Here is a 25474-nt window from a genome sequence, read left to right as displayed (position 1 = left end):
CAGTCCCAATAATAAAAGTATGATTCTTTGGTTTAAAAAAAAGAAGTTAAAATTGGTTAAAAAAAAAGAAAAAAAAAAGTTAAACATGATTCCTAAGATGCATGTTGACATCTAATCTCTAAATTTAAAGTGGCAATAGATAAGTTTTTTATTTTTTGCATTTTGCATTAACTTCAAGAAAAATATTGATCGTCTTATATATATATAGCCTACCACTGATGACAATAAAACTCTTCACATTACCAAGGAAATGGCGATAAAGTAATGAGACTGTGGGTATTCACATTGGTTTCCTATAAGCTTTGCGTTCACAGTGCAATTCCCTGTTCCACTAAGTAAAATGTTGAAGTAAAATAAAGGAAATGTCTTTACTCCAATCAAAATAAGCTGGAGGCGGCCGCCACACAATTTTGAACGCAGGAAAAACCCTACATTAAAAAAGCTCATGCAGCCCTATGACAGTCCACGTCCAGGTGGTCAACACCACCATGGAGAGAGCTCAAACCAGCATTCAGCCTTGGCCTTGGTTCTACTAGATCAGCATCTTAAAGACAAACTATGCAAGACCTTTACCTTAATTAAACAGCTTTGGAGTAATTGTGATGGTTCAATCACTTGTTACAGGGAGAATGGAGGCTCTCTGCCTTTCCTACTAGCGTCTCTTGGCGGAAAACCAACCTTGGAAGATCATAGCCTCCGACCCGGTGTCCCAGATCTTGTCTCGCCGGCACCGTGACACAAACACACCCCGTAATCTGTAATCTCTTGTTTATGACAGATAAGACTACACAAATATACACATTGTAAAAAATATATGATATATAAGGTTATCGTTGAAAACAGGTTAGCAAAACAGCAAAAAAGCTGACTAATACAACCAGATGTTCTTACGTTGCCTCTACCACAGCACTGCGATCAGGGCGCCACCACCTGCAACCAGAAATCTATGATTCATTATCCACTTAACAAACAACATGTTTGGCCTTTTCTAAAGAGGATCATGGGGAAACCCATCCTGTAATTAATATCATATACTCATCATGCATTCTGTTATATAATATATTATTTTACCTTTATGTTGGAAATGTTTTAAGATAGATAGATAGATAGATAGATAGATAGATAGATAGATAGATAGATAGATAGATAGATAGATAGATAGATAGATAGATAGATAGATAGATAGATAGATAGATAGATAGATAGATAGATAGATATTGACACAATAATAATTTAATTTAATTTAGTCAAGTGTTTACATGAACTTGTCAGCCACGATATGATTCACATCCTATACTCAGCAGGCTTATGTAAATATGAGTGAGCTGAATGAGGATTTAATTGCAGGGTTGTAAGTGCAACCTGTGGACATAATGGCAGACTATTTTAATAGGCGATTCAATTAAAAAAAATAAAACAGGAAAAACAGGAGACACCAAGGGGCCATATGTTCGCCTCTGCCTGGAAGTCTCTCTAAAGAAGAAGAAAAAAAAATACACACACTCACACACACACTCATAAGTCAACAGATAGTTTCCAGATTAATCCCTGTGACATCTTTTAGTACCAGAGCGAGCCCCCCACGTGGGGAGTCTGCATAAATCGCACCCTGATGGAGGCGATTGGACGGCGCATCGATGATTGGCACGAGGGTGGAGCGCAGCGTGCACGCTCCTCCGCCTCCATTGGCTGCCTCTAATGGTCGCTCCTCCTCCAGACCACACACCATTGGCTTCGGGGGGGCTTCGCGGAGGAGCCGGGAAGTTGTAGTTCTTTGCAGCAGACGCACATCTGTAGTGCTTATTATCGACTAATATGAATTAAACTACACGTCCCAACGTCACGGTACGGGACCCCTGTAATTGTTGTGAATATGTAATTGCGCTCGTATACGACTGGTTGCTTCTAAATTTGGCTTCGCCGGGGCAGGCTGCTACAACAGTCGGCGAGGTGGTCGCTCGCTCCTCCGGTGCTGCCTGCGTGAGGATGTCAACATTAACGGAGGCTGCTGGAGGAAATTAACCCGTAAACGCGTGACGACGAGACGAGGAGAAGCTGAGCGCGCCGGGGGTCACGGTGTGCCAGAAGTCGATGCTTTGTAGTGGGAAATAGAGGATCCGTTGTTAGTTCAGTGGGAGAATTTAAAGCTTTTTTGCGCATAGAAAAAACGCGCTGGAGGTTTTTATTTTGGAGAGGACTGAAGCAACTCCAGCTCTGATGATCACACTGAATGGACTTTTTTTTTTTTCAAATAGTCTCTCACTATCTTTGACCGGCCACAGATCTGAGGATGTTTTCTCTCTTCACGGAACCTGCACGTAGCCCGCACACCGACCACTGACTGACCTTTTACGCACGGGGAAGGAGGGAGGGAGGGGGAAAGATCCGTGCCTGCACATTTATTTTTTTTCTTCTTTTTTTTCTCGTGTTTATGTGGATGAACTTTGCAATACATTTTTAATGATTCGAGACCTGAGCAAGATGTACCCCCCGGCACGGCATCCGGTAAGTAGAGAGAGCAGCAGCAGCCAAGGCAAGTGTGTCAAAACAGCGCAGATTAACAGCCGCGCGCCTGATGCGTAATCAGTTTAGATCAAGTTTCCGTGCCACTGCGCGCTCGCACGGACAATTGCGCTCATTGTCAAACCGCTGCAGCTGTATGTGTGTGTGTATGAGAGTGTGCGTGGGTAACCGTGTGAGGAGACTGTGAGAAACCAAAAAGCCATCCGCATCACAGAGGCCTATTGTCATCTACAGTCTTGCCTCTGTGTGCGAGTGTGTATAAGTGTGTGTGTGAGTGTGTATATGAGTGTGTGTGTGTGTGTGTCGTGATACTGAACTTTGGTGGCTCAGTTCTTCCTCTCTTCCCCTCACATGCCGTTTGGTTTGGGTTGAGGTCCCCCACCAGCCGGGACAGCCGTTCAAGTTCACTGTCACCGAGTCCTGCGACCGGATCAAGGAGGAGTTCCAGTTCCTTCAAGCCCAGTATCACAGGTGAGAGTCTGGAGGAAGAGTGGCACGAAAACATCCTCTCATCGGCCATAGGTCAACTATTTAATAATAATAATAATAATACAACTTTTAACAGTGGAATGAAACGAGATTATTATAAAGCGATCTCTGAGTGACAGCCAGTAGTTAATTAATTGATTGGTTGAGTGACAGAAAATTGATCAGGAGCAGTTTTAATCAAATAATTGCAATAAGGATTTTTTTTTAAAAGAAAGAAAATTACCCCCCAGATTCTTCATTGTCAGTAATTTCATTAGTTTTCTTACACTTTTATTGTGAAAAGGGGAGAAATATATTGATTATCTCAGGTTTTGGACTGTTGGTTTATATAAAGTAACAAATTAAAAACTCACTTGTGAGTATGGGAAGATGCCATTTTTCATCATTTGCAGACATCATATTAAGACCAGATAATTAATGAGAGAATGGATGTGGATTAATCAATGGTGATAATAATAGTGTTAGTTGACCTCAGCCCACATTATAAGTTGAACCCCCTCCTCTCCCCACCAGATTATGTTAGAAAGAGGTTAATGTCTGTGATGGTGACCTGCCCTGCACCAGTCATGTGTGACTCATACAATATCACCAGAATATTAAGGAAAGGCATGATGCAATGCCATGAAATATAAAACAGGATTTTTTTTTTCTTTTTGTGGAGGATTTGATTGAGACGTAAAACACGCTCAGTGTGAGGTAAAATATCCATCTGGAGATCCAACGAACCGGTTCCCCTCTGATCCTGCAGATAGAGCCAACAACACACCGCCAGTCCACGTTTTTTTTTTGTTTTTTTTTTTTGTCTCGGGTCCATCGCTCACTCAGTCTTGGTGACTTACCACAGTTAAACTCCATCAACCTTGGTATGCACGTCTCTCTCTCCCTCTCCTTCTCTCTCTCTCTGCAAGTGCAAGTGGCGTGAAATGCTTTTTTTTACCCGACATGATGAAGTGTGAAATACATCGCTCGGGGAAGAACCAAGAGCACGACACCAATGCATAATAATCGCTCGCCTCTGGCCCACCTTGTAATTATTACCCAATCACCTGGTGAGATGAACCGGCGGTCCGGTTTGTGCCGGCCAATCCGGAAGGAGCTGAACCGAGGACACGGTGCACACTCGCTGCATGTGATCAAACTGCTGCATGCCGGTGAAATCCGAACAGCAGGGAGACGCTGATTTGATGGGGAAATGGGGGAGTAGGTGGGAGGTGGGGGGTAAGGGTGGGTCAAAAATACGCACTGAATATACATCAGCCTGAGAGTCTAACCTTTAAATCCCTCCTTTTATCCGTCAGCATCCTGACTCCACCTGCACCAGTTTGATACCATTACTCACCTGATGCTTTCCCCATAAAAGCTTCCTGTAGTGATACATCACAGCTTCCCAGTTACGACCAACAATCTGAAAGAGTTGAGCTTTAGTTGTAACCACACTTGTAAAATGGATCCTCATTATGAGGTTGCTTTTTTGTCGATGGTGCAGTTTGGGGCGTCCACTCGCACTGTAAGAATATATGATGAGTTTTGTGTGGTTGTCTATTGATCCATTAATTACTGCACAGTACCTGCTGAGTAAGTGTCTTCTGTGTCTGCAGGGCAAACTAGTGTGTGTGTGTGATTCAAGAGACTCTTTCTTTCTTTTTTCTTTCTTTCTTTTTATGTTGCACTCAAATTTAGAAATGCAAATGTAAAGTAACAGGATGTAGTCACTTAAAGGTTCAGTGGTCTACAAGTGACGCCTTCATTTTAATCCTTTAAAGTTTCGGTGGTTTTTTTTGTGACAAACAGTATCATGATTTAAACTGTTTTACTATTTCAGTGTGTGCGTGTGTGTGTGTGTGTGAGGGTTGCGGTGGGTTTGGTTGTGACAAACACTAACATAACGTTTTGTCTCTGCCACACAGTCTGAAACTGGAGTGTGAGAAACTGGCCAGTGAGAAAACTGAGATGCAGAGACACTATGTCATGGTAAGTGCCATTGACTACCTGTGTATGTGTGTGGATGGGTGTTTGTGTGGGTGTTTGTGCGCGTGTATGTGTGTGCAAAAAGCAGAACAGAGAAGACACGTCTGTCTGACCTTACTTTGATCTTTGTTTTTTTCCCCCAGTACTACGAAATGTCATACGGGCTCAACATCGAGATGCACAAGCAGGTAGGAAACTTTTTTTTTTTTCTTCTTTTTTTTTTTTTACCGTCTGAGTGTAAAAGGGAAGTGAAACTGATTCCTCACTGTAGAAGGTGGCAGATAAATGCAGATGGTGTGAAACTAAGATCAACATGCTGAAATCTGTAGGTGCTGTCGGTTCAGTTTCAAAACACACCACCATGTTTTTCCAGGTACAGTACAACAGACTGGTGATTATAGATACACAATACCTATGTTTCATTTGTTTTTACCTCCTTATAATCACTGTTTCTCCTTGCTGTGGGTGGCTTTATGATATTCTAGTGTTTGCAAATGCCAGTAATCTTAAACGACACTTTTTTTGAAGTTATTTCCAGACAGAAAAGACAGAAATAAGTTCAGTTTACTGCGTGATATAGAGGATTTACCATGCAGCAACTTGTTATGACAGCCACTGGTGACATGTCAAAATGAAAGGTCTTCTTATTAGTACACATTTATTGGTTCTTTTCAACATCTTTTTTTTTTAAATTTTATTTCTTATCATATTTAACATGTCTTTTAGAAGAAAACACAAAAGAAATACAGTTGAAGAGCAGATCAAAATGAATATCTGAGTCTTTGAAGTTTTTGAAAACACTTTTGGTCCTGCGCTAAGTTCAGTTAAACAATCATCTGGGCCGAGGTAATTCAGACAATGATTTACAACATGAGAGGAACAAACTGGGAATAGTAGTGTGTTAAATATATGTTTCATAATGGGATGATGTGTGTGGGGAGGGGGAGAGGGAGAGCAGTGCTTAAGAATTTCTCCCATCTCTCATTTGTTCTGTTTCAGCGTGTTTTGTTCCCTGGTGAGGTTGAGCAGTAATTTCACATGTGAATAATAATTTCATCAGTTTAATTGAAAGAGAAAATGGGCTGAGAAATGAGTGGAGTGAGCGAGGATTTGGCCTTTAACGAGCCTTTACATTACCGCTGCCTTTTTTTAAACACGGAGGGTCATTAGCATAAATGTCTGTGTTAACCACACATCAGCTGCCAGGCTAAATGGGCCACAGCTAACCAGCTACATCCATTTCCAGGGACATGACGTGTGCGCGTGCGCGTGTGTGCACGTGTGTGTCTGTGTGTGTGCAAGCGCTCGTAAGTATGACAGGATGTGATAAATGCTCAGTCTTTGTCTTGCTGTGTGTGAATCTTTTTGTGTGTATGTATATTATGTGTTTACTTTGCATTCTGTGTGTGTGTGTTGCGGGGTGTCTGTATAACAGCCTGTATGTATACTGTACATGTTTGCTTGGTGTGTGTGTGTCCATTTGTGTGTGTATGTGTGTGTGTGTGTCTGTATGTACACTGTAGTTGTTGATTTAGTTTCGTGTGCCCTATTTGTGTATTTGTGTGTGTGTTGTGTGTGCGTGTGTGTGTCTGTCTGTCTGTATGTGCTCATATATTTTAGATGTTTACTAGGGGGTATGTGTTGGTCTTTGTGTTTGTTTCTACTGTGTGTGTGTGTGTGTGTGTGTGTGTGTGTGTGTGTGTGTGTGTACGTTGCACACACACACCACACACAGCTTTTTACTGGCACACTAATCAGACTTGTTTGATGAAATATGGGTTGTCTGCTATAAATCCTGCTGTCTGCTGCTGTTGGTATGTGTGTGTATGTGTGTCTGTGTGTGTGTGTTTGTGTGTCTGTTTTTATTGGGGGGAAAAGGAAGAAAAAACAAAAAGCGATAAAACGTGGACGGTGGCTCTACTCTGTCTGGTGCCCAATGATTTCTGTCAGGAAACAGTTTTGGAGAGTGAATCCCCAGTTTCTGCCAGAAGCCTTTGTGTGCTTGTTTTCAGCGTGTGCGTGCGTGCGTGCGTGAGACTGTGTGTGTGTGTGTGTGTGTGTGTGTTTGGAAGCAAATGATTTCGATGTGCAGGCTGTGTTTGTGTGCAGCGTGCACGGGCGTTAATGTGTGTGTTTTCTATCCATGGCATTCAGTGCGATGATACGACGTGTGTGGCTCGTTGAGTGGAAACCGAGATTGAAGAGAGAGAGAGAGGGGATGGGGGCCTTGGGGGGAGGAGGGGGGGTGGCGATGTTGTTTCGGAGGGGGGGGGAGGAGGGGGAGCTACAGTCCCATTAAGGCAGTCGGCCTCCGCTACCAAGTGAATTGCTAATATTGCTTGTTTAGCATTTTCTGGGGGTAATAGGCCCATTGATTTTTGGCTCTGCTCTCTGTTTTATTTACACAGAAGGGCTCTGGTGCCCGGGGAGTGAAATGTACCAACGCTCGTTAAAGAGAAATTGACTCGTAGACGGAGGAGAGGACGGGCGGGCGGGGTGGAGGGGAGGGTGGGGGTAGTAAGCCGGGGAGGAGAGGTGAGGAGGAGGAGGAGGGATAAAGAGAGAGGAGGGTGCGCGGGGTGTAGAGCATGGGACTGAGCTGCGAGAGGACAGCTAATCAATTGCAAATTAGCGAGGCTGAGAGAGGAATAAAGCGAGCGAGGGATGGAGGGATGGAGAGGGGGGGAGGGAGAGGGGCGTAGGAGGAGAGGAGAGGAGGAGAGCGCGGTGAAAGAAGGAAGTAATAAGACATTTTTATACTGAAGAATGGCAGTGTTTTCAATGAGCTCTGACAACTCATTTCACTGCAGCGGATAAGGAGCCATTTGTTTCATTTGGTGGACTGTGGTCACGTAACGCTGCATTCACAACCAGATTAAAAGCACGGAAACTGTAAATCACAGTAAATAAGATTTTTTTTTTTTTAATGACGTGCCTTTAATTGTTTCTTCACATTTTTTGGGGGATGTTTACAACTGTTAAACTTTCATATCAGGACAAAGACGAAAACAGATTCAGATTTTACTTTAAATTCGACCTGTGTGCGGAGCTGGACGGTGAGAACGGGGGGTCGGGTTTAATCTGAGCGACCTTGAGAAGACTGAGAGAAGGGGTTTGACATTTTGAGAAGTTGTTTTGTTCACAGAGTGAGGAGATGAAAAGATGGAGACCACTCCCACATCTGGATTGGTTGACTAAGTTAAGCATAAAGACTGGAAACAGAGGGGGGGGACGGCTGCAGCCTGGCTCTGTTCAAAGGCAACAAAACTGGCTCACTAATGAACACTCGGTGTCTTGTTCTGTTTATCCTCATTTAAACTGGTATGAAAATGACAATCTGCAGTTTTACAAGGTGTTAATGCACATCAATAGATCTTTTTTTTAGCAGGATGCAGTGATTCACTGGCGTCCCTGCTGCCTCCAGCTGTTGATATAACCCTGTTTATTTGTTGTAAATAACAATATAATTCTGGAGTTATTCCTAAAAGTTGATAAAACAATCTTTTTAATGAGTTGGTTCAAGGGGCCAAAAGTTGAATTTTCATACATACTCGTTCTGCAGCTTAAGCCGTTTGTACATCTGTGTCGCTCCCTTTGTTTTTTCCCTCCCTGTCTCTCCCAGCCGATCTAACTGTGTCTTTCACACACCCACACACACAGACACACACACACACACACATGCCGTCACGGGGGAATACAGCCTTTATATGGCAGGGTCCATTAGGTGTATTAGCTGGTGGTGAAAAGTGGTGCTGATGTGGTGCTTACAAAGCTCCACAGGGGAGATGGACATTTGATCTTCTATCTGACCCAATCTGACTCCAGGGCTCCTGCCTGATCTAATTTCTTTGTTGTTAGGAGCTGAAGTGGGAGTATTCAAACTGTTTTTTTTTTTCTTCTTCTTCTTCATTCTTTTGGGCAACATCTTGTTAAGTGGTTATTGCCTTGCCAGGGTGTTTTTTTTTTTGTTGAGCTCACCGTGCTAAAAGATTGCAAATGCGTTATCTCGGGAAACCATATTCAGTGTTGAAATTCGACTTTAGCCTTTTCCTGTCGTGTTCCCAGGTGTCTCGCACCATTTATTGCACGTTGTTGATCTGATCACAAGGGGCAAACCAAAAAATACAAAGTTATTCTACAGTACATTCTCTGACTCTGCTGCTGCTGCTGTTTGCTGGTTTTTCTTCTCTTCTCTAACTGGAGGAACATTTCTGCAGGGACTCACACACACAAGGTCAAAGATAGATTCAGCGCACATGATTTTACCTCAGAGGTTGCAGGGCTTTATGTGACCACAGAGTCCTCTAATCTACCAATAAACTTCATGAATCGACCTGGTTTGAGTCCTAACCTTAGAACACTCTCTGGCCAGTTGTTCCTTTTTTTCTTTTTATCCATTGTTATCATTGTTTATTCACTGTGAAGCCACTACTGACACGTTCAGGTCAAAGTTAAAGCCACTGTTCTCGGCAGAATCAGATTCTCCCGGTTTGTACAAACCACAGGACACTTTTTTTTGTGGAGAAGAAAGAGGGGAAAAAAAACAAAAAAAAAACAAAAATGAGCCTTTGCTTTTTCGCTTTCGGTGTGTGTGTGCTGCAGTGTGAACAGACGTGTTTGCCAAACAGGCTGACATCGCTGCACTCTGGCCGACAGTCACGATTGTTTGCCATTGATGTAAAATGTCACCTGAAATTGGTTGTGTTGCCTCGTGGAAAAGCATATCCATTTCTTTTTTCTTTTCTTTTTTTCTTGGTCCAGCGCTTTTGTTTCCATTTCTATGCATGCCAACATATCAGATCTCTGAAAATAAACTGATTGGTGGTTTAGGTTGTAGATTTATTTGTGTTTGTTTGATGATCTTTCAAAATAAAAGGAGTTTAAAACTAGCTTTGAAGTACTTCATTGAAGTTTTACTTGTTTTAGTCTGATTACTACACAATATATTGTGGTTTCACCAAATGTTTGTTTGATATCAAATACAGTAGTTGGATCAATATAATGTTAGTTTACACCTAGGAGGACTAAGAAAACCCGCAAATTTAATGTGAATTTTATAGCATTTAAATGAAATGACAAATCCATTCATTATCAAGATGAATTTTCTGTCAAACAACTAATTGATCGACTGTTTTAACTCTAAACTGAATGAATATTACACCAAGAGCAGCCATTAAGAAAACCAGACTGTTCTAGACAGACATGAGTTTCCATTCACTTCTGTGTGGGAGAAGAAATAATTAGCAAACTCAGTTAGCTGATATTTGCTTGAGTTGTGTAAACCGTCACAGCGAGCGTGACATTTGCATTATTTTTCTTTTTTTCAGAATGATATCATAGTTGATTAGTGCTGCAGTTTAACAGCAGATTGATCTGAAAGTAAAGCCAGAGACTGCCACCTGTCACACTGCTTGTGTCCTCCACATCCAGTGTTTCCTCCCTTTAATCTGAAGGGAGCACAACAACTACAATGCTACTATACACCAGTTACACTGTCTGCTCTCTTCTCTCTTTTCTTTTTTTCACCTTTCCATTCCTATGTTGCATCTTTGTCTCTTACTCTCTGTCCCCCACTTCCCTTGACCCACCATGGTGTCACACTCCCCTCTGTGGCTCACATAGGAAACTCACCTCAGTAAAGTTTAATAGCCAAGTTCCCAGGGAAGAGTTGGTGACGGTCACAAACCTGCACAGTAACAGTATAAAATGTTCAGCTGTAAGAAAATATTTTTGAAAAAGTTTACACCCTTTGGTGCTAAACCAAGAAGACAAATTCAGACGCGAGGAGAGAAAAAAAAAAGCCAGAAACGGCAACAAATGGTTAAAAATGTGATTATTCCTACTTATTTAATTGTTCATTCAACAGTGATATAAACAGATAAACAGCAGTGCTAGTAAAGTAAAACTGTCGGGCTTCTGTCTGAATCCCAGTTGAGGTTAAAACATCCAAACAAAAAAACTGAATTCAACAGAATTAGGATAAAAAACAACACAACATAACAAATTGACAGACATATACGTTGTGTATGTATCTGTCTATGTATGTCTGTATTGACCAAAAGTAGTTTTACACCTTTCGGTTCTACAGTTCCCAGTTGTTGCCATGCTGCTCTTTCCTGCTTCGCTATTATTGATTATTGATTGATTAGACATTGCCAGATTAGATTATCAGGAGTGAGCCCATTCATATACCGGTACTTAAATAACTGGTGTGCCCTTCTGCCCTAATGTTGTAAGCATCGTACTGAAGAACTGCACCACCAGTTTCTCTTAACGCTCTACTTTATATTTTCTACTAGTTGTATTAACTCTCTCTGAAATACTTCAAATTCAGTGATGATGGCTGTGGGTTATAAACTTGAAGAAGGATTGGTATGCCTGGCATGATAAGAGCCACTATTTACCAACAAGTCCTCATAATTACACCAAAAATCACACACACACATTGTTTGTCCGTGCCTTCTAGCCTTCAACACATGGAAACGTTTTATGATCTAACGCCTCTATCAGCAGGACGACGTCCCATAAAATTCAGTCTCATGAAAGAAAAACGCTGTGGTTAAAGTTTGGTTTGGTTTGGTTTAGGCACAAAACAGCTTGGTTAGGTTCAGGAAAAGTTTGGGGCAAAATGGCCACTTTGTTAAAGCCAGTGGAGCTTCGTTGTCATGGATAAACACACAGTCATGCATTATTTCGTAATTTACCGAATATTAAAGATATTATAAAGATAGTCTTTATTCCACAAGGAGTACCTCAATTCTTTTTGACCCTGTTTACATGTACAAAAAGATCATTTGGGGGAGCTCAGTGGTCGAGTGGTGGAGTCTGATCGCTGGTTGGACTCCCAGCCGAGACGATCTTTACTGCAAGTCATCCCCCCAGTCTTCCTCCCTGCTTTCCCATCTCTCTACACTGCCCTATCAAATAAAGCTATAAATAAATAAATAAATAAAGGATAATTTAAAATTCTCCAACTCTGTGGTGAAAACACCTTTTCCAATGTGAATGAATGGTGAAGGTCATAAAAAAAATACCACAATATTGGATTGAAATAGTGGGGGGAAAAAAGTATGAGAAATGCCAAAAATTTGAGTTTCTCATGTAACTGTCTGTCACTCTGCTTTAGCCAAAGGTTTAGGAGCTTCCTCAAGGCTTTCTAGCTTATTTAAAATCTCACAAGAATATAAATCAGATAGTGAAGAGTCAACAGATTTGAACAACATATAAACCATAATTCTAAGCTGTATAATTACAAAGATTGTTAAAAAATAAAAGAACATCTATCAACCTCAGAGAGTTCAAGAGAACACCTGATGAAACCGGCCTGATGGGGTTTTCCTCATGGACGACTGTCGACCGACTCCCCAGCTGTAAGATAATGAGCACCTCCTCTCTACGTCAACACCCCGCACTGAGGTGCTGTAGAGCAAGGCACTTTAAGTCCCAACCCTGTGCTTCAGTGGAGTTTTTCCAGAGGCTAATATGTACCGGGCAGCTCCCTGGTGTGTGCACGGATGTGAGGCAGCACCAAGCTGAAAAAGGGCATGTGTGCACAGCAAGTCTTCCATGGATAAACGTTAAATATAAAAGGAAAATGTCAGTGTTTTTAGGCTGTGTGTGTGCAGCTGTATCTCGCAGCTAATCACAGGTAAGATGAACTACAACCCTCCCTCGAGCCCCCGCTCCCCCTCCCCTCCATCTGTCTGACTCTAAATGTCTCAACAACTCTACAACACCTCTGAAGTTTCCTCGTTTTGAAAGCTCAGCACAACGTTGAGACATCAAGAGGAAGATGGATGACAGAGATGTTGTTTTAGGATATTTTCTGACATAGTACCTTAGCTTGAAAAATCAACTCTGAATGATAAATGAATCAAACTTTGAAGAGTGAATAAGACCCCAGTGCCTCTGCCTTTTGGAGCTCAGGGCTGCCTTTTCTAGTTACACCTGTTTTCTCCAAACTGGCAAAACTTTGCTGCTTCTTCAGCCTCAATAAGAAGTAACTCAGACATCAGGTATCCACACTACACAAGTCCTCTAAAGGAGAGACTTCTAGAAACGCCACTGACCTGGTTTAAAAACCCACGTTTGCTTCTTGATCGGGTCTTACTAGTCAAGACTATCAACGCTAAATGCAACATAGTTGACGATTAGACTAGATGGGAGCATCCCCAGTGCTGGTGAATGGTCATGTGATATACACGGTTTCCCATAAAATTGGAATAATCTGGTTTTCAGACACATTCCTCTCTTTATTCCTCTTATAAAGGTCAATTGTTTTTTCATTTTCACAGTGATAATGTTTGCAAGAGATTGATCAATAGAGTTTTGAGATAGATATGCACTTTATCTATCAATAATAAATCAGATTGTTGGAATCATTTCATGAGAAGAGGATTAAAAAATACATTATTCCAACTTTATGGGCAAGTGTGTATATGTTTTTAGACCATGTTTATGTGGACTGTGGAGATTCTGTTTTGTAAGTGGCTAAAATGGTAAAGTGGATAAAAGTATTGGAAAAAGTATTGGTGTGGATTTAGCCTTATAGTTTGTGTCTTTTTTTTGTGAAAGTCCTGCTTTATACGTTTGGACAAAACAATAAGATCATTAGTCGTTGTGCTGCTGAAGTTTATCCTGACCAGTTCTGCCAATGGATTGATCTTCTTGCATCCTGGTAATGACTGAGCCTAAAAGCTACACGCTGTCTTTTAACCCAAAGCGATTAAACATAAAACAGTTTGTTCTCACTACTGAAGTAATAAAATTAGATTTGATGATGAAACACAATGGATTAAATTTCAGTTCATCTGTGTTAAATGGGATTAACACTTTAATGCCAAGTGTATCATATTTGATACATACAGTTTTAGAGACCTCTACGTCCTCGGTATCATAGTTTTTCTCCTAAAAAGTCTCATTTACTTTAAAGCAGAAGTGAGTGGTCCGGTCGTTTTCGCTAATGCTGCGTTCCAGGCAGGATTTTGAAATCGTAAATTACAGCTTCAAGTCACAACTTACGACTTTGTAGCGTTCCAGGCAACCCACTCGTGTTTTTCCGACCTGTTTTACCGGTGAAAGTCACTATAACGGCCACTCGTAACTTCCGACCGGTGAACTCGTACCAGATCGAACTGGTACCACTTCACGGTCGGAAAAATACGAGTTTCCTTGAACGCACCATAACAGTCCTCGTCGCTACGTCACCACATTCACGGCGTTCCTTGGCTGCACACACAGCCCTGCATGCCGTTCTCTCTCCTCATTGGATAAAAACTGTAGGATACGATAAATGTTTTCTCTTCGGCTCAGAGCAGAGCAGAGTGACTGACAGACCCGTGTTTCAGTCCAAACACTCTATGTAAGTGATTGCTGTCGGAAGATATAACTATTTAAGACTTATATTAACACAAATATATCACTCACTTCTGCTTTAAACAAACTGTGAGCAATACATTTTAAAAATGCCAGATTAATTAAAATTAAAGTAAAGATATGCAAATTGCTTTTTTGTTTGTGTTTGTTTGTCAGAAGGTCCAACAAAGACTCCAGTTTCAAACAATTAGAAATTTCTGTCAATTATTTGATGCTTCAGGCTTTAAGGAGTTAAGTCGACTAGATAAGTTTGAACTTAAGTAAACTGCTGAACAGTTGAAAAGTGCGTCTTTACCAAAATGCCCTCCTTAAAAAAAAACTGAACATGACGATTGTGTCACAGTGAAGCGTTGGGGAAATCTCAGTTTCTACATAGATCTTATAAGCTGCAGGTATTAATATCATGATCTTTGTCACGGTGGATCAGAAATGAACAAACTCTGCTGTGTAGTTTTTGTATTGGTACGAATAAAAAAAGGAGGAAAAAAAAGAAAAGGTGATGTTCATTCCTCTGTGCCCGTTAGTGTTTCTTTGTGAGTCTGTGTCTTTTGTCTGTGTTTGTGTTTGGATTCGAGTTGCACTACTAGCACTCCCTTTGGGACGGCGGATCAGGCAATTTCCTGTTTAAAAAAAAAAAAAAAAAATCCTACCTGATGTGGGGAGAGAGCGAGAGTGAGAGAGTGCTGTATAATCTTTAAAAGCCAACCCCTGGGTTCAGTAAAAACATCTGCTGAATACAGAGAAGGCTGTGGAGGTGTGTGTCTGCTCCTGTCTGTGTGCACGTGGTCGTGTTTATGTGTGTGTAGTGTACCATCTTTGCCGCAGTGTGGCTTGTGCTTGTGTCTGAAGGGTTTATATCAGCGGGTTTGCTCTCATGGCCTCTGGGGCCTTCTGTTACCACTGATACCAGAGCAAAGTTCACCTCTGTCAAGGATAAATGAAACAAGTGCCTGACAAGGTTAGAGATGTAGCTTCCTCTGCATTTGTGTCAGTGGACTTAGAGGAATTATCTCACTTCTCATGATTGTGGTGTTGTTGTTTTTTCTTTCTCCACTGGGCTCTTCATTTAGCTGATTAAGTCGACAAAAAAAAAAAAAAAAGGAAATCTCACACGTGTCTCATGCTTTCCTTCAAGCGATCTGCTCAAGTGGACTCCTCTGCCTCCTGTGCTCCTCCAAAAATTCTCAAGTGGGGCCAAATCCTGGATTTATATTCACAAATCATCCATTAGACTGATGCTGATTGATGTTCAGGGAATGCAGTGGAGGAATAACCTTCCCGAGTCAAGGATAAATGATGTAGCCTGGTTGTTACTGGATTTTTGAAGCTGACCATGATTTCAATATGTAGGGGAAGAGAGAAAAAAAATCCAATACCTAGGTGATACGACTTTTAAATCAGTATCATGATTATTTCAAACATATCACACTCACGGCTCTCTTTTTTTGGGCAATGTGACTGTGCTGCCAAGTGATCCTATCCATGCTGCATTCACTGTCTAGTAGTTGTGACTGATAACATCCAGGCAGGTGTTTGCATCCAAACGTCTCTGTTTCTGTCCACAAGCCCCCCCATGAGTTTTCAAACTAAAGCAGCTCCGGCAGTGTTTCCATAAGTCTCTCTGTTTACAGGCTTGAATAGTTTGGACTCCAGATGTAAATGTGATATTTTTTTTTTATGTGTGGACGTAGCCTGAGGCTCTGTTAGCGCTCGTGTCGTCCATATCGCCAGCTTCGCTTTAAAGGGAATGCGGATTCACATTAAGTTGGCCGGGGCAGAGGTGGGAGACTGATTTATTTTACTGGCACATAACATGAACAAAAATCTTGATATACAGTAGATTTGTTTGTGTGTGTGTGTGTGTGTGTGTGTGTGTGTGTGTAAGAGGAGGACGTGGAATAAAAAAAAAGTTGATGCCTTGGAGGACTATTGTAAAATCTTAGTTGAATGTTGAAGCTGAGCTAGTATTGATTAGGACAGGATTTCTCCCGTGGCTATGCTACATTTTTACCTTAATTAAAAACCTCCAGAGTAATTGTGATAGTTAACTACATGGCTTGTGACTTGTTACCAGTGAGAACGGAGGCTCTCTGCCTTTCACCTGCGTCTCATGGCTGAAAACCAACCTTGCAACATCAGCGTAGTTAGTACTTGGCCGCCGCCCCGGTGTCCCAGCTCTCGTCTTTTCGGCGACGCGGCACAAACGCGCTCCGTAACCCACAATCTTTTGTTTATGACTACACAGATATGCACGTTGTAACATCATATACGTTATATGATCTTATCCATCGCTCCATTTTTTGATTTTTCTCAGGCTTTGTTGTAAACAAACGCACATGACTGAGAGGAGGGTTAGCAAAACAGCGGAAAAGCGACCGGACTTGCATCGTTCCTCTTTAAAGCAAATTAACAATTGTTGTTTATTTATACACAGAGATCATCACCAAAGCTGCCAACTGCAGGCTCACAAGGCCACAGGTGTAACACTCTGCATCAAGAGTGAAGATAGTGAAGGAAATACTTCTATATTTCTATACCTACTGAGTAGTAGCACTACACAACATCACACAACACAACATCAGGAAACAGTTGTTGAGGCAACAGCAATACAAGACCGTTTGTGCAGGTGGAGCGACTAAAAAAGTGTAGATTGGAAGACCGGTTTGGTTTAAACCTGAAATCCTAATCACTAAAAATAACCTTGATATTGTTTTTGTGTACAGAAGATTAGTAGAGAGTCATATCACTCCTTCCTTGATTGACATTTCTCTTTAGGAGCGGTTAGTTCCTTGGGAAGAAAAAATAAAGAGTGTGATCACAACACATCTTTACCTTCTTCAGTTCGACATCTTGGCCGATGCATACCTGCTTTTACCGTAACTGGGTTTTTGTTTTGGTGACACTGGTGCTCATTATTTGTGCGCGGAGATCATCTCTCAGTCAAACAGTGTGGGTGGTGGTGGTGGTGCTGTACTTGGATGTCTTTCTTTTTCCTGCATTTTTCTACAGATGAAGTTTTAGTTTGTGTTTGTTTTGCTCTTTTCGTGTTTGCTGCTGCTGCTGCTCATCCTCTCCTCCCTGCTCTCCTCCTGCTAATTACAATACTTAACTAAACTTCCTGAAATTTGACACGCACATCTTCCCGTCAGCCAAGAGAGAACCACCAACACCAGACGTTTTGTACAATACGTGGCATGACTGCTGTTTCCCTAACAACTCACCCAGGAGATTTTTTATGCAAAAGCACACAAACACACACACATGTAGGTTATTACTTTAGTTTAACACACATTAAAGCAGCTGTAGGTTGAGTGCAGAGGACGACTGTCTTCTTGTCTGTTGGTGAATTTGAAGGTGATTGTTTCCCCGCGCCCACCTCTCTGTCTTGCAGGCGGAGATCGTCAAGCGGCTGAACGCAATCTGCGCCCAAGTCATCCCGTTCCTCTCTCAAGAGGTAAGACTCAAAAATGCCTGTCACTGTGAGTTAAGACGGAGGAGGGTGAGAGAAAGAGAGAGAAAGGGAGAGAGAGAAAGGAAAGGGAGATAGATAGGAGCCACAGAAGGAGGAGGAGAAGAAGAGGAGGAAGAAGTGTGTGTGTGTGTGTGGTGGATTGTGAGGCAAAACAGACTGATATGGACACACACATACACACACTCACATGCATGCCCGCTAAGCACACACACATACACACACACACACACACACACTCTCACACAGATTATCCTGGGCTAATCCTCCCTGCTCGGGATAGGCAGATATGCTCTGAACTTATTAAATGTCTCCCACTAACATATGCAGGAGCCAGTGGCTGAGTGTGTCTGTGTGTGTGTCTGTGTGTGTGTGTGTGTAAGAGAGAGAGAGAGAGAGAGAGAGAGAGAGAGAGTTTATTTTATATATTTGTATTTGTCCATCTGAATGCACATTGAAATGTATTAAAATGCACCGTATACACGTACAGTAGTGGGTGTGAGGAGTGTGTATATTATGAAATCTTGAGGTGTGTGTGTTTGGCTGATAAATCCTTCCCTATGGAGGAGTTGAAAGTGTGAGTGTGTGTGTGTGTGTGATTGAGTGCGCGTGTGCATGTGTGTGTATGTGTGTGTGTGTGTGTGTGTGTGTGGAAGGGTGGGAACAGCAGGAAGGAGTGAGTTTGGACTCCAAAGCTCTCCTCCAGATTAGCCATGGATTAGGAGGGTTTAGGGTGGATTAGGAATAATGGCATTAGACTGTGGTGCAGCTACACAGGCCTGAGGCCCGCAGAGAGGGGAGGCAGGGAGAGAGAGGCAGCAGCTTTTACCGCTTTGTTTTGATGCACAGCCTCGTTTACCGAGCGCGCATACGAAATGTAACACAATCGTATTATTATTGTGCAGCAAATCATGTCGACTTGTGCTCGCTTGTGCTCTTTGTTTCGTTTTTTTTCTTATTTTCGTCATTTTCTCATGTTGTTTCCTTCCCACAGATTGTTAATTTTTTTGACAGTGGCATTGTTATCACCAATGGGATGATGCGTCAGTCAACCTACTGTATCCAGAAATAATTGCTCAGAAATATTTTACGCATGTGTAAGGACCAATATCACCATAGAAATGATGCATAATACATATAATTGTGTGTGTATATATATGGATGGGATTAGGTCGTTTCAATACTGGCAGTGTTGAAATCTGTCACATAACTGAAGTCGTCATCTTCTTATGATCATTTTTTTTTGACTGAAATCATGATTTTACTAAATTTACACAACTTTCTTTAGGCAAAGTTATTATTAGTCTTTTGCAGACAGACATTTGCAGTGGCAAGTTGTGAAATCTAACAAAAAAATAACAATTAAAAGTTTCAGTATCTTTGTCAAAACTCAAGTACAGCATACAGTAATTAACCTTTACTGTCATTTTGTGGATTTCTAAAATAGGCAGCTTTGTTTCCTTTTGCAGCAGCGTGAAAGTCTTCTTTACGCAAAAAGAACATCTGACATTGTTATGACTTCAGGTTTTCTGAGTTTGAGTCGAAGTAAGTTTGTGCAAACCTCCCTCCCTTAGTGACTGCAGACAGACGCCAAAGTAAAGTAGCATTTGAGACGTTTCTAAAGTATCACATTAGGATGTAAAAGGTAAACTGTAATAGTAATAGTAATGTAATGAAATGTAATGAAATGAAATGACAAACAATCTCTCCATCCCAGGTCTGTAGTCACAAGAATTAATCACACTAATGGTTTAAAAAGTATTTGCCATTGCGCATCAGGCTGGTGGTGGATCAGAGTGTGTGTGTGTGTGTGTGTGTGTGTGTGTGTGTGTGTGTGTGTGTGTGTGTGTGTGTGTGTGTGTGTGTGTGTGTGTGTGTGTGTGTGTGTGTGTGTGTGTGTGTGTGTGTGTGGTTCAGGCAGGTTAGCCTCTGTCTGCAGAGGTGTAGCTGAACTCAATGGTCAGGTTCATTTCCACACCTGATAAGCTCTTTCATCTCTGGCCTACTTTGATGTTCTGCTCTCCTGGATGAATCTTGCTGCTCTCTCTCACCGTCTGGATCCCCCTCTCTCTCTGTACCCTCTGGATGACTTTGCCCTGTAAGCTGTCTCTCTCTCCCTCCCTCATCCATCTCTCTCTCTTTCTCTCTCTACAAACACGGCTGTTTCTGTATGTCGATTTTTTTTTTGCAGCTGCACCATCTACTGTAGAGGTGTGTGTCCGTAGAGACTTTCTGGTCCTAGCTGATGTGCCACACAAACACATGTTAAACTGAAACAGTGATATTCTGTGTGAGCTCTTCCACACACCGAGCCTCTCCAACAGATCAGGATGTTTGATAACTTGAATTACACTTTTATTTTGGACGCGATTAGTAAACATGACCCGTTCCCCTGGACGTCTGCCAGTTTGGGTTTCTAATTCTGCTCTCCAAAGACAGAATTAACTCGCCTGTGCAAGTTACACTCGACCAAGTCGTCCACCCTAATTAGCTGCCCAATTTATCCACTGAACACACTGGTGAGGAGGAGGAGGAGGAGGAGGAGGAGGAGGTGGAGGAAGAGGAGCACTCGTTTTGACCGAAGATGGAGCAAACTGCAGTGATGACTCAGAGTTTGTCTCCACTTCTTGTCTGGTGGCATTTAAACCAGATCCGGTCGCAACCTTTGATTTTTCTAAGAACAACATGGTGGACGCTCAGCGGTGTGACTTGAGTGCTCAGGAAAAGGTAGAGCGGCGGGTCGTCCACTTTATCAGAAGGTCGCTGGTCTGATCCAAGTCTCCTCCCACTTTGGATGTCAAAGTGTCCTTCAGCAAGACGCTGAAGTGAAGATTGGGAAACTTCCAGAAGAGCGCTTTTTTTAAAGGGACAACGAGGAGTTTGTATTTGGTTATAAAAAAGTCTCATATTAATGTGGATGAATCTGTTACTCACACTTGTTAACTCATTGAGTGCCGCGCTCCTTTCCAAAGTTTTAGTCAAGTGTACCGGCAATTTAGACCATTTTTGACTTTTTATGTAGAGCCACAGTGTATTCTATATTATTGCCACCAACACATACTGTGGCTCAATTGAAAGGTTTAACTTAATGCTTCAAGTGGCCACAAACCGTTTGTTTCTACGTGCCTCTGTTCCTGAGAAAAGTCAAGCTAAACATGGCTGGGTTTCACCAAAATCCCTCCTTTTTTTCTAGAAAAGGAGATAGAGCGTCTTTTATGAAAGGTGCGCTGTTTGGTCTGTCGCTCTTCTCACACTCGCATTTCTGGATCAAAGGGCTCGTATAAGATAAATATATACAACAATGGTTGTTCTATTCACAAAACCACCAGCGGGGGCGGGGGGGGGCGCCACTAAACAACAATAACACAGACGCACCGTGCCGTGTCACAGCTTCTCCCCGCGGAGCGTGAGGGTCTGTCGGCCACAGCGGCTCGGGAAGACCGGTCCCGCCGGTGGTCGCGGTCCTTCTGTGGTACGGGTCGGTGATGCCGGTCTGCTTTGGCCCAGAGACCATCAGATTTTACCGCGGGAGGACTTTGGGGAGGACACGGTGTTGCTCCAGATGAAGACCGGGCGGACTGTCGGCTGAGAGCTTCCTGGTTCAGCTCCGAGCAGCTCGAGCAGCTGGAGCAGCAGCGCGGGTGAGAGTGGAGCAGCTGCAGAGCAGCTGCGCTGCATCTGCATGCAGAACTCGTTTGCAGAAGCCGAGTTATGATAAAAACTTCCAGATCATGAGCTGTCATGTGACTTTGATCGTCATCTATTTCAGTTCTCCTCGTCGTAGAGTCCCCAAATTTACATATAATGTGTATTAAAGTGTCTATTTTCATAATTTAAAAAAAAAGCAAAAAACGTAAAATTACGTTGTTGGCACTCAACGCATGGGAACGAAAAACGAGAAATTACGTGGTTGGCACTCAATGAGTTAATAGGTCCATTTTCAATAAATATATCATTTTGTCTTATAGTTATTTTGATATTATTATTTAGTGGTCGGCTTGCCCAGCATTTCTTACTTTCGGTTTCACAGACGCTGCCCGACGACGGGTCATGGGAAAAACGCCACCGAATCGCTGTTTATGGTCGGAACTACGACGGTATCTTCCAACCTCCGACTTGATGAATGAAAAAAACATTTTCGCTTTCACTGTGCGTGTGGAGGCTCATGGGAAATGTAGAGTGAAAACACTTCACTTTCCAAAACTCCTTGTTGCCCCTTTAACCATTTGGTCCAGATATGGTAAAGAAAATATCCAAGTCAAAGGACGATAACATACTGCAGCTCCCTCTGCTTCTGCACGTTTATGGCCTGTTTGATAAACTGCACCACGGCGTGTCAGGCCGTACGATAAAGTGAATGTGAGTCTGTGTAGACGCAGGCTGACGATGGCACGAACAGATGTGAGCTTGTAAGTGATTCACAGGTGTGAGGAGGAGGCTTTTTTTTAATATCCTGCCTTACCATCTTTATTTAATTGTACTGTATGGGAGGAATACGTTTGTAATGATGTTGTTACAGTTCCTTCTGTTTGTTCATAGATTTTCATAACCTCTGTAAAAAAAGAAAAGAAAAACACAATTTCAGCAAATATCTCTCTTCTCCTTTGTCTCAGTTGCTTTTTCAGTTTCTCACTTGCTCTGATTGTCTCTCTCTCTCTCTCTCTCTCTCTCTCTCTCAGCATCAGCAGCAGGTGGTGCAGGCAGTGGAGAGGGCCAAGCAGGTCACCATGGCTGAACTCAACGCCATCATAGGAGTGGGTGTATTGCACACACATACATACTACACACACACACACACACACTTTGATATAGAAGATGCTTTAAGGCCGGCCTAAAGCAGAGATAAATGGTGCAGGAAGCGCATTAGGAACAGAGTACTGTAATACCAAGAAGAAAGTGTCGTGGTAAATGCTGAAGGACGTGCAGTTTATTGCCTCCTCTTACAGATAAAGACAGGAACAGATGCATGTGCAACAACAAAGTGAGTGAGTTTTTACCTAGTTCTACTTTATTCATTCACCAAAGTTCTTTTTAATTGTTAAACACTTTCCAACTTCTTCAATAAGCCATTGTCGGGATACAAGGTCAATATATATGAACAGATTTACAATGATAGAAACTGGTTTTTAAAAAGCCTTTTCATCACAGTTGAATGTCATTATGAATACAATAGAATATGTTTTTAATAGATGGTTATAGTTCACTTTCAAAGAGGTACCTGTCAGATGTCTTGTAACAGGGAATTAAATTCTTAGATATTAGATATTATCGAGCAGGTTTAGCCCATCACAGATGACGTTGATTATCACAGTACATGTTAAAGCAGATATCAGTGGAATGTTTTTGTTAATATAAGTCCTAAATAGTCCTATTTTCCGTCAGCAATCACTTACATGAAGTATTTCAGCCTAAACACGAGTCTCTCCGTCACTCTGCTCTGCTGTAACCCGAGGAGAAAATTTTCCTTGTGGGATACAAGTGTTATCCAATGAGGAGAGAGAACGGCATGAAGGGCTGTGTGTGCAGCCAAGGGATGCGCGTGAATGTGGTGACGTAGCACGAGGACCAATTGATGCCTGACAAGGGCGGGGGCTGCTAACTCATGGTGCGTTCAAAGAAACTCGTACTTTGTGTTTTTCCTTCCTGTGAAGTCATACCAGTTCGATCTGGTACGAGTTCACGGGTCGGAAGTTACGAGTGGCCGTTATAGGGAACTTTCACAGACAACAGGATGGTAAAAACACGAGCTACGGGTTACCTGGAACGCTACCAAGTCGTAGTTGTGACTTGAAGCTGTAACTTACGGTTTCAAAAGCCTGCCTTGAACGCAGCATTAGCCGAAACGGCCGTGAAGCTGATATCTGCTTTAAGTGAATAAGCGACAAGAAAAAGACACTGTAGTTTCGAGGTAATTTTGAAATAGTGTAATTTGTCAACGACCGAGCACTGAGAAGTTTTATTTTTCAACTGGAAAAGTATCCTGTATGTCTTGATCATCTAATTTCTCCTATCCCAAGAAAAAAACCTCCTCAAACACACTGTTATTCACTGTTCCTATAATGTCTTGGAACGCTTTGCCTTCTCATAAAGTCAACACATAAAACATATTGCTCATTCTGCTTGACCATATAATACGTGCTTGCAAACCGGCATTTTTTGCAACAGTACTTCTGTGTAATCTTCTTATGTTTATGATGTTTGTTTTCCGTTTTTATGTGCTGGACTCCAAGAAGATTAGTTGTCGCCAAGGCGTCAACTAATGGGAATCCATATTTAACAATAAACAATCACAGTTCTTCAATAACCAAATTAATATTTGTGATCAGAAATAGTTATTTCTGCTTATTAAAAAAACAGCTGAGCTTTTTAAAACTTTAATCAAAACTACAAGATGATTAAATACTCCTATTAAAGCAGCAGTAACAGAGACAATGTGAGACATTTTTTCATTCTCATTCAGGTCGCTCTTTCCTTCATCAACTCTGGCAAATCCAAATGTCCAGAGGTCCAGATGTTTTTAAGAGATCTGAAGACATCGGTATCGGCCTCTGATAAGCAGCGCTGACCAGGCTCTAGATGTTTTATACACTACTTTGCTAAAATTTGTTGTTTTTTTTTCATCCAGCTTTTATTTACTCTCTCTTTCTCTCCTCAGTTTTACAATCTGCCTGCTTCTTGTTCTCAGCTGCTTTTATATCTGGTGTGTTGTGCAGAGCGCCTCAGTTCATAGTGTAGCAGCATTAACCAGTGTTTCTGTATCTGCTTCAGCAGCAGCAGCTCCAGGCTCAGCACCTCTCCCACGGCCACGCAATCCCCGTCCCACTCACGCCCCACCCCGCCGGCCTCCAGCCCCCTCTGCCACCCGGGGCCGGGGCTGCCAGCCTGCTGACGCTCTCCTCCGCCCTGAGTCACCAGCTCCCGCTCAAAGACGAGAGGAAACACCACGAAAACAACAGCGAACACCCAAGAGGTAAGAGGAGGAATCGATATGTTTGTGCAGGTCTTTTTCTCTGTGTGTTGGCGTCATCGTCTGAAATGCATCGTAGCATTCATCACTTCTTGTTTATGAGTTAGACAGTCACAAGGGGAATTTTTATTTGCGTTTGCTTATTGCCTTCTATTTTTAAATTATAAACATATTAATTAGACCTGTACCAGTCATTTGTCATTATTTTACATGGATTATTTATCCATGCAAAGGTGAAAACAATACAAATAGTAATTTAGTTTATCTGAGGTGATTTTAAAGGAGACATATTATGCCCCCTTTCCACAAAGTAAAATAGTTCCCAGGTGTCTTAAAGACATATCTGTGACATGCTTTGGTCAAAATACCCCAAGGATCAATCATCACAGCTCTCTTTTCATACTCTCAAAACAGTCCTGTTCAGAACAGCTGGTTTCAGTGCCTGTCCCTTTAAATGCAAATGAACCATCCCTTCTACCGGCCCCAGGTAGGGGGGGGTATTATGGAAATTTGAATCCTAGTTACATCACTGGAAGACAACTGAGGGAACAGCTCATAAAACCACGTGGATTTCAACCTAGGGAGCCTGCGTGTTACAGATTTCTTTGTCAATTCTCACATTTTGGGGGCCGGAAGGCAAGACAAACACCCAAATATATGTTAAAGAGCCTTCAAAAAGTGAT

General features: G+C 42.1%; 1 protein-coding gene across 12 annotated transcripts in view; it reads left to right on the top strand.

Moving 5' to 3' along the window:
• Window positions 1–2460: 2460 nt before the first annotated feature.
• LOC310991777 (transducin-like enhancer protein 4) overlaps window positions 2461–25474 on the top strand; it is a gene marked incomplete at both ends in the record, with an annotated part of 40297 nt that continues 17283 nt past the window's right edge. For 3 of the 12 annotated variants that reach the window (XM_083979698.1, XM_083979697.1, XM_083979706.1), the window contains 6 exons: window positions 2461–2505; window positions 2897–2994; window positions 4920–4983; window positions 5124–5168; window positions 17747–17809; window positions 24596–24794. In XM_083979698.1, coding sequence (XP_083835824.1) covers window positions 2461–2505; window positions 2897–2994; window positions 4920–4983; window positions 5124–5168; window positions 17747–17809; window positions 24596–24794 — 514 coding nt within the window. Of the gene's footprint in view, window positions 2506–2896; window positions 2995–4919; window positions 4984–5123; window positions 5169–17746; window positions 17810–22503; window positions 22585–24572; window positions 24795–25474 lie in introns of those variants that run through there. The other 9 variants (XM_083979707.1, XM_083979700.1, XM_083979702.1 and 6 more) reach the window with 8 other exon arrangements.

This window comes from Trachurus trachurus (assembly GCF_905171665.1).
Source record: "Trachurus trachurus genome assembly, chromosome: 9".
NCBI classification, from domain to species: Eukaryota; Metazoa; Chordata; class Actinopteri; order Carangiformes; family Carangidae; genus Trachurus; species Trachurus trachurus.
The sequence above is the reverse complement of the archived record's forward strand: the minus strand, read 5'-3'. Positions and strand labels throughout refer to the sequence as shown.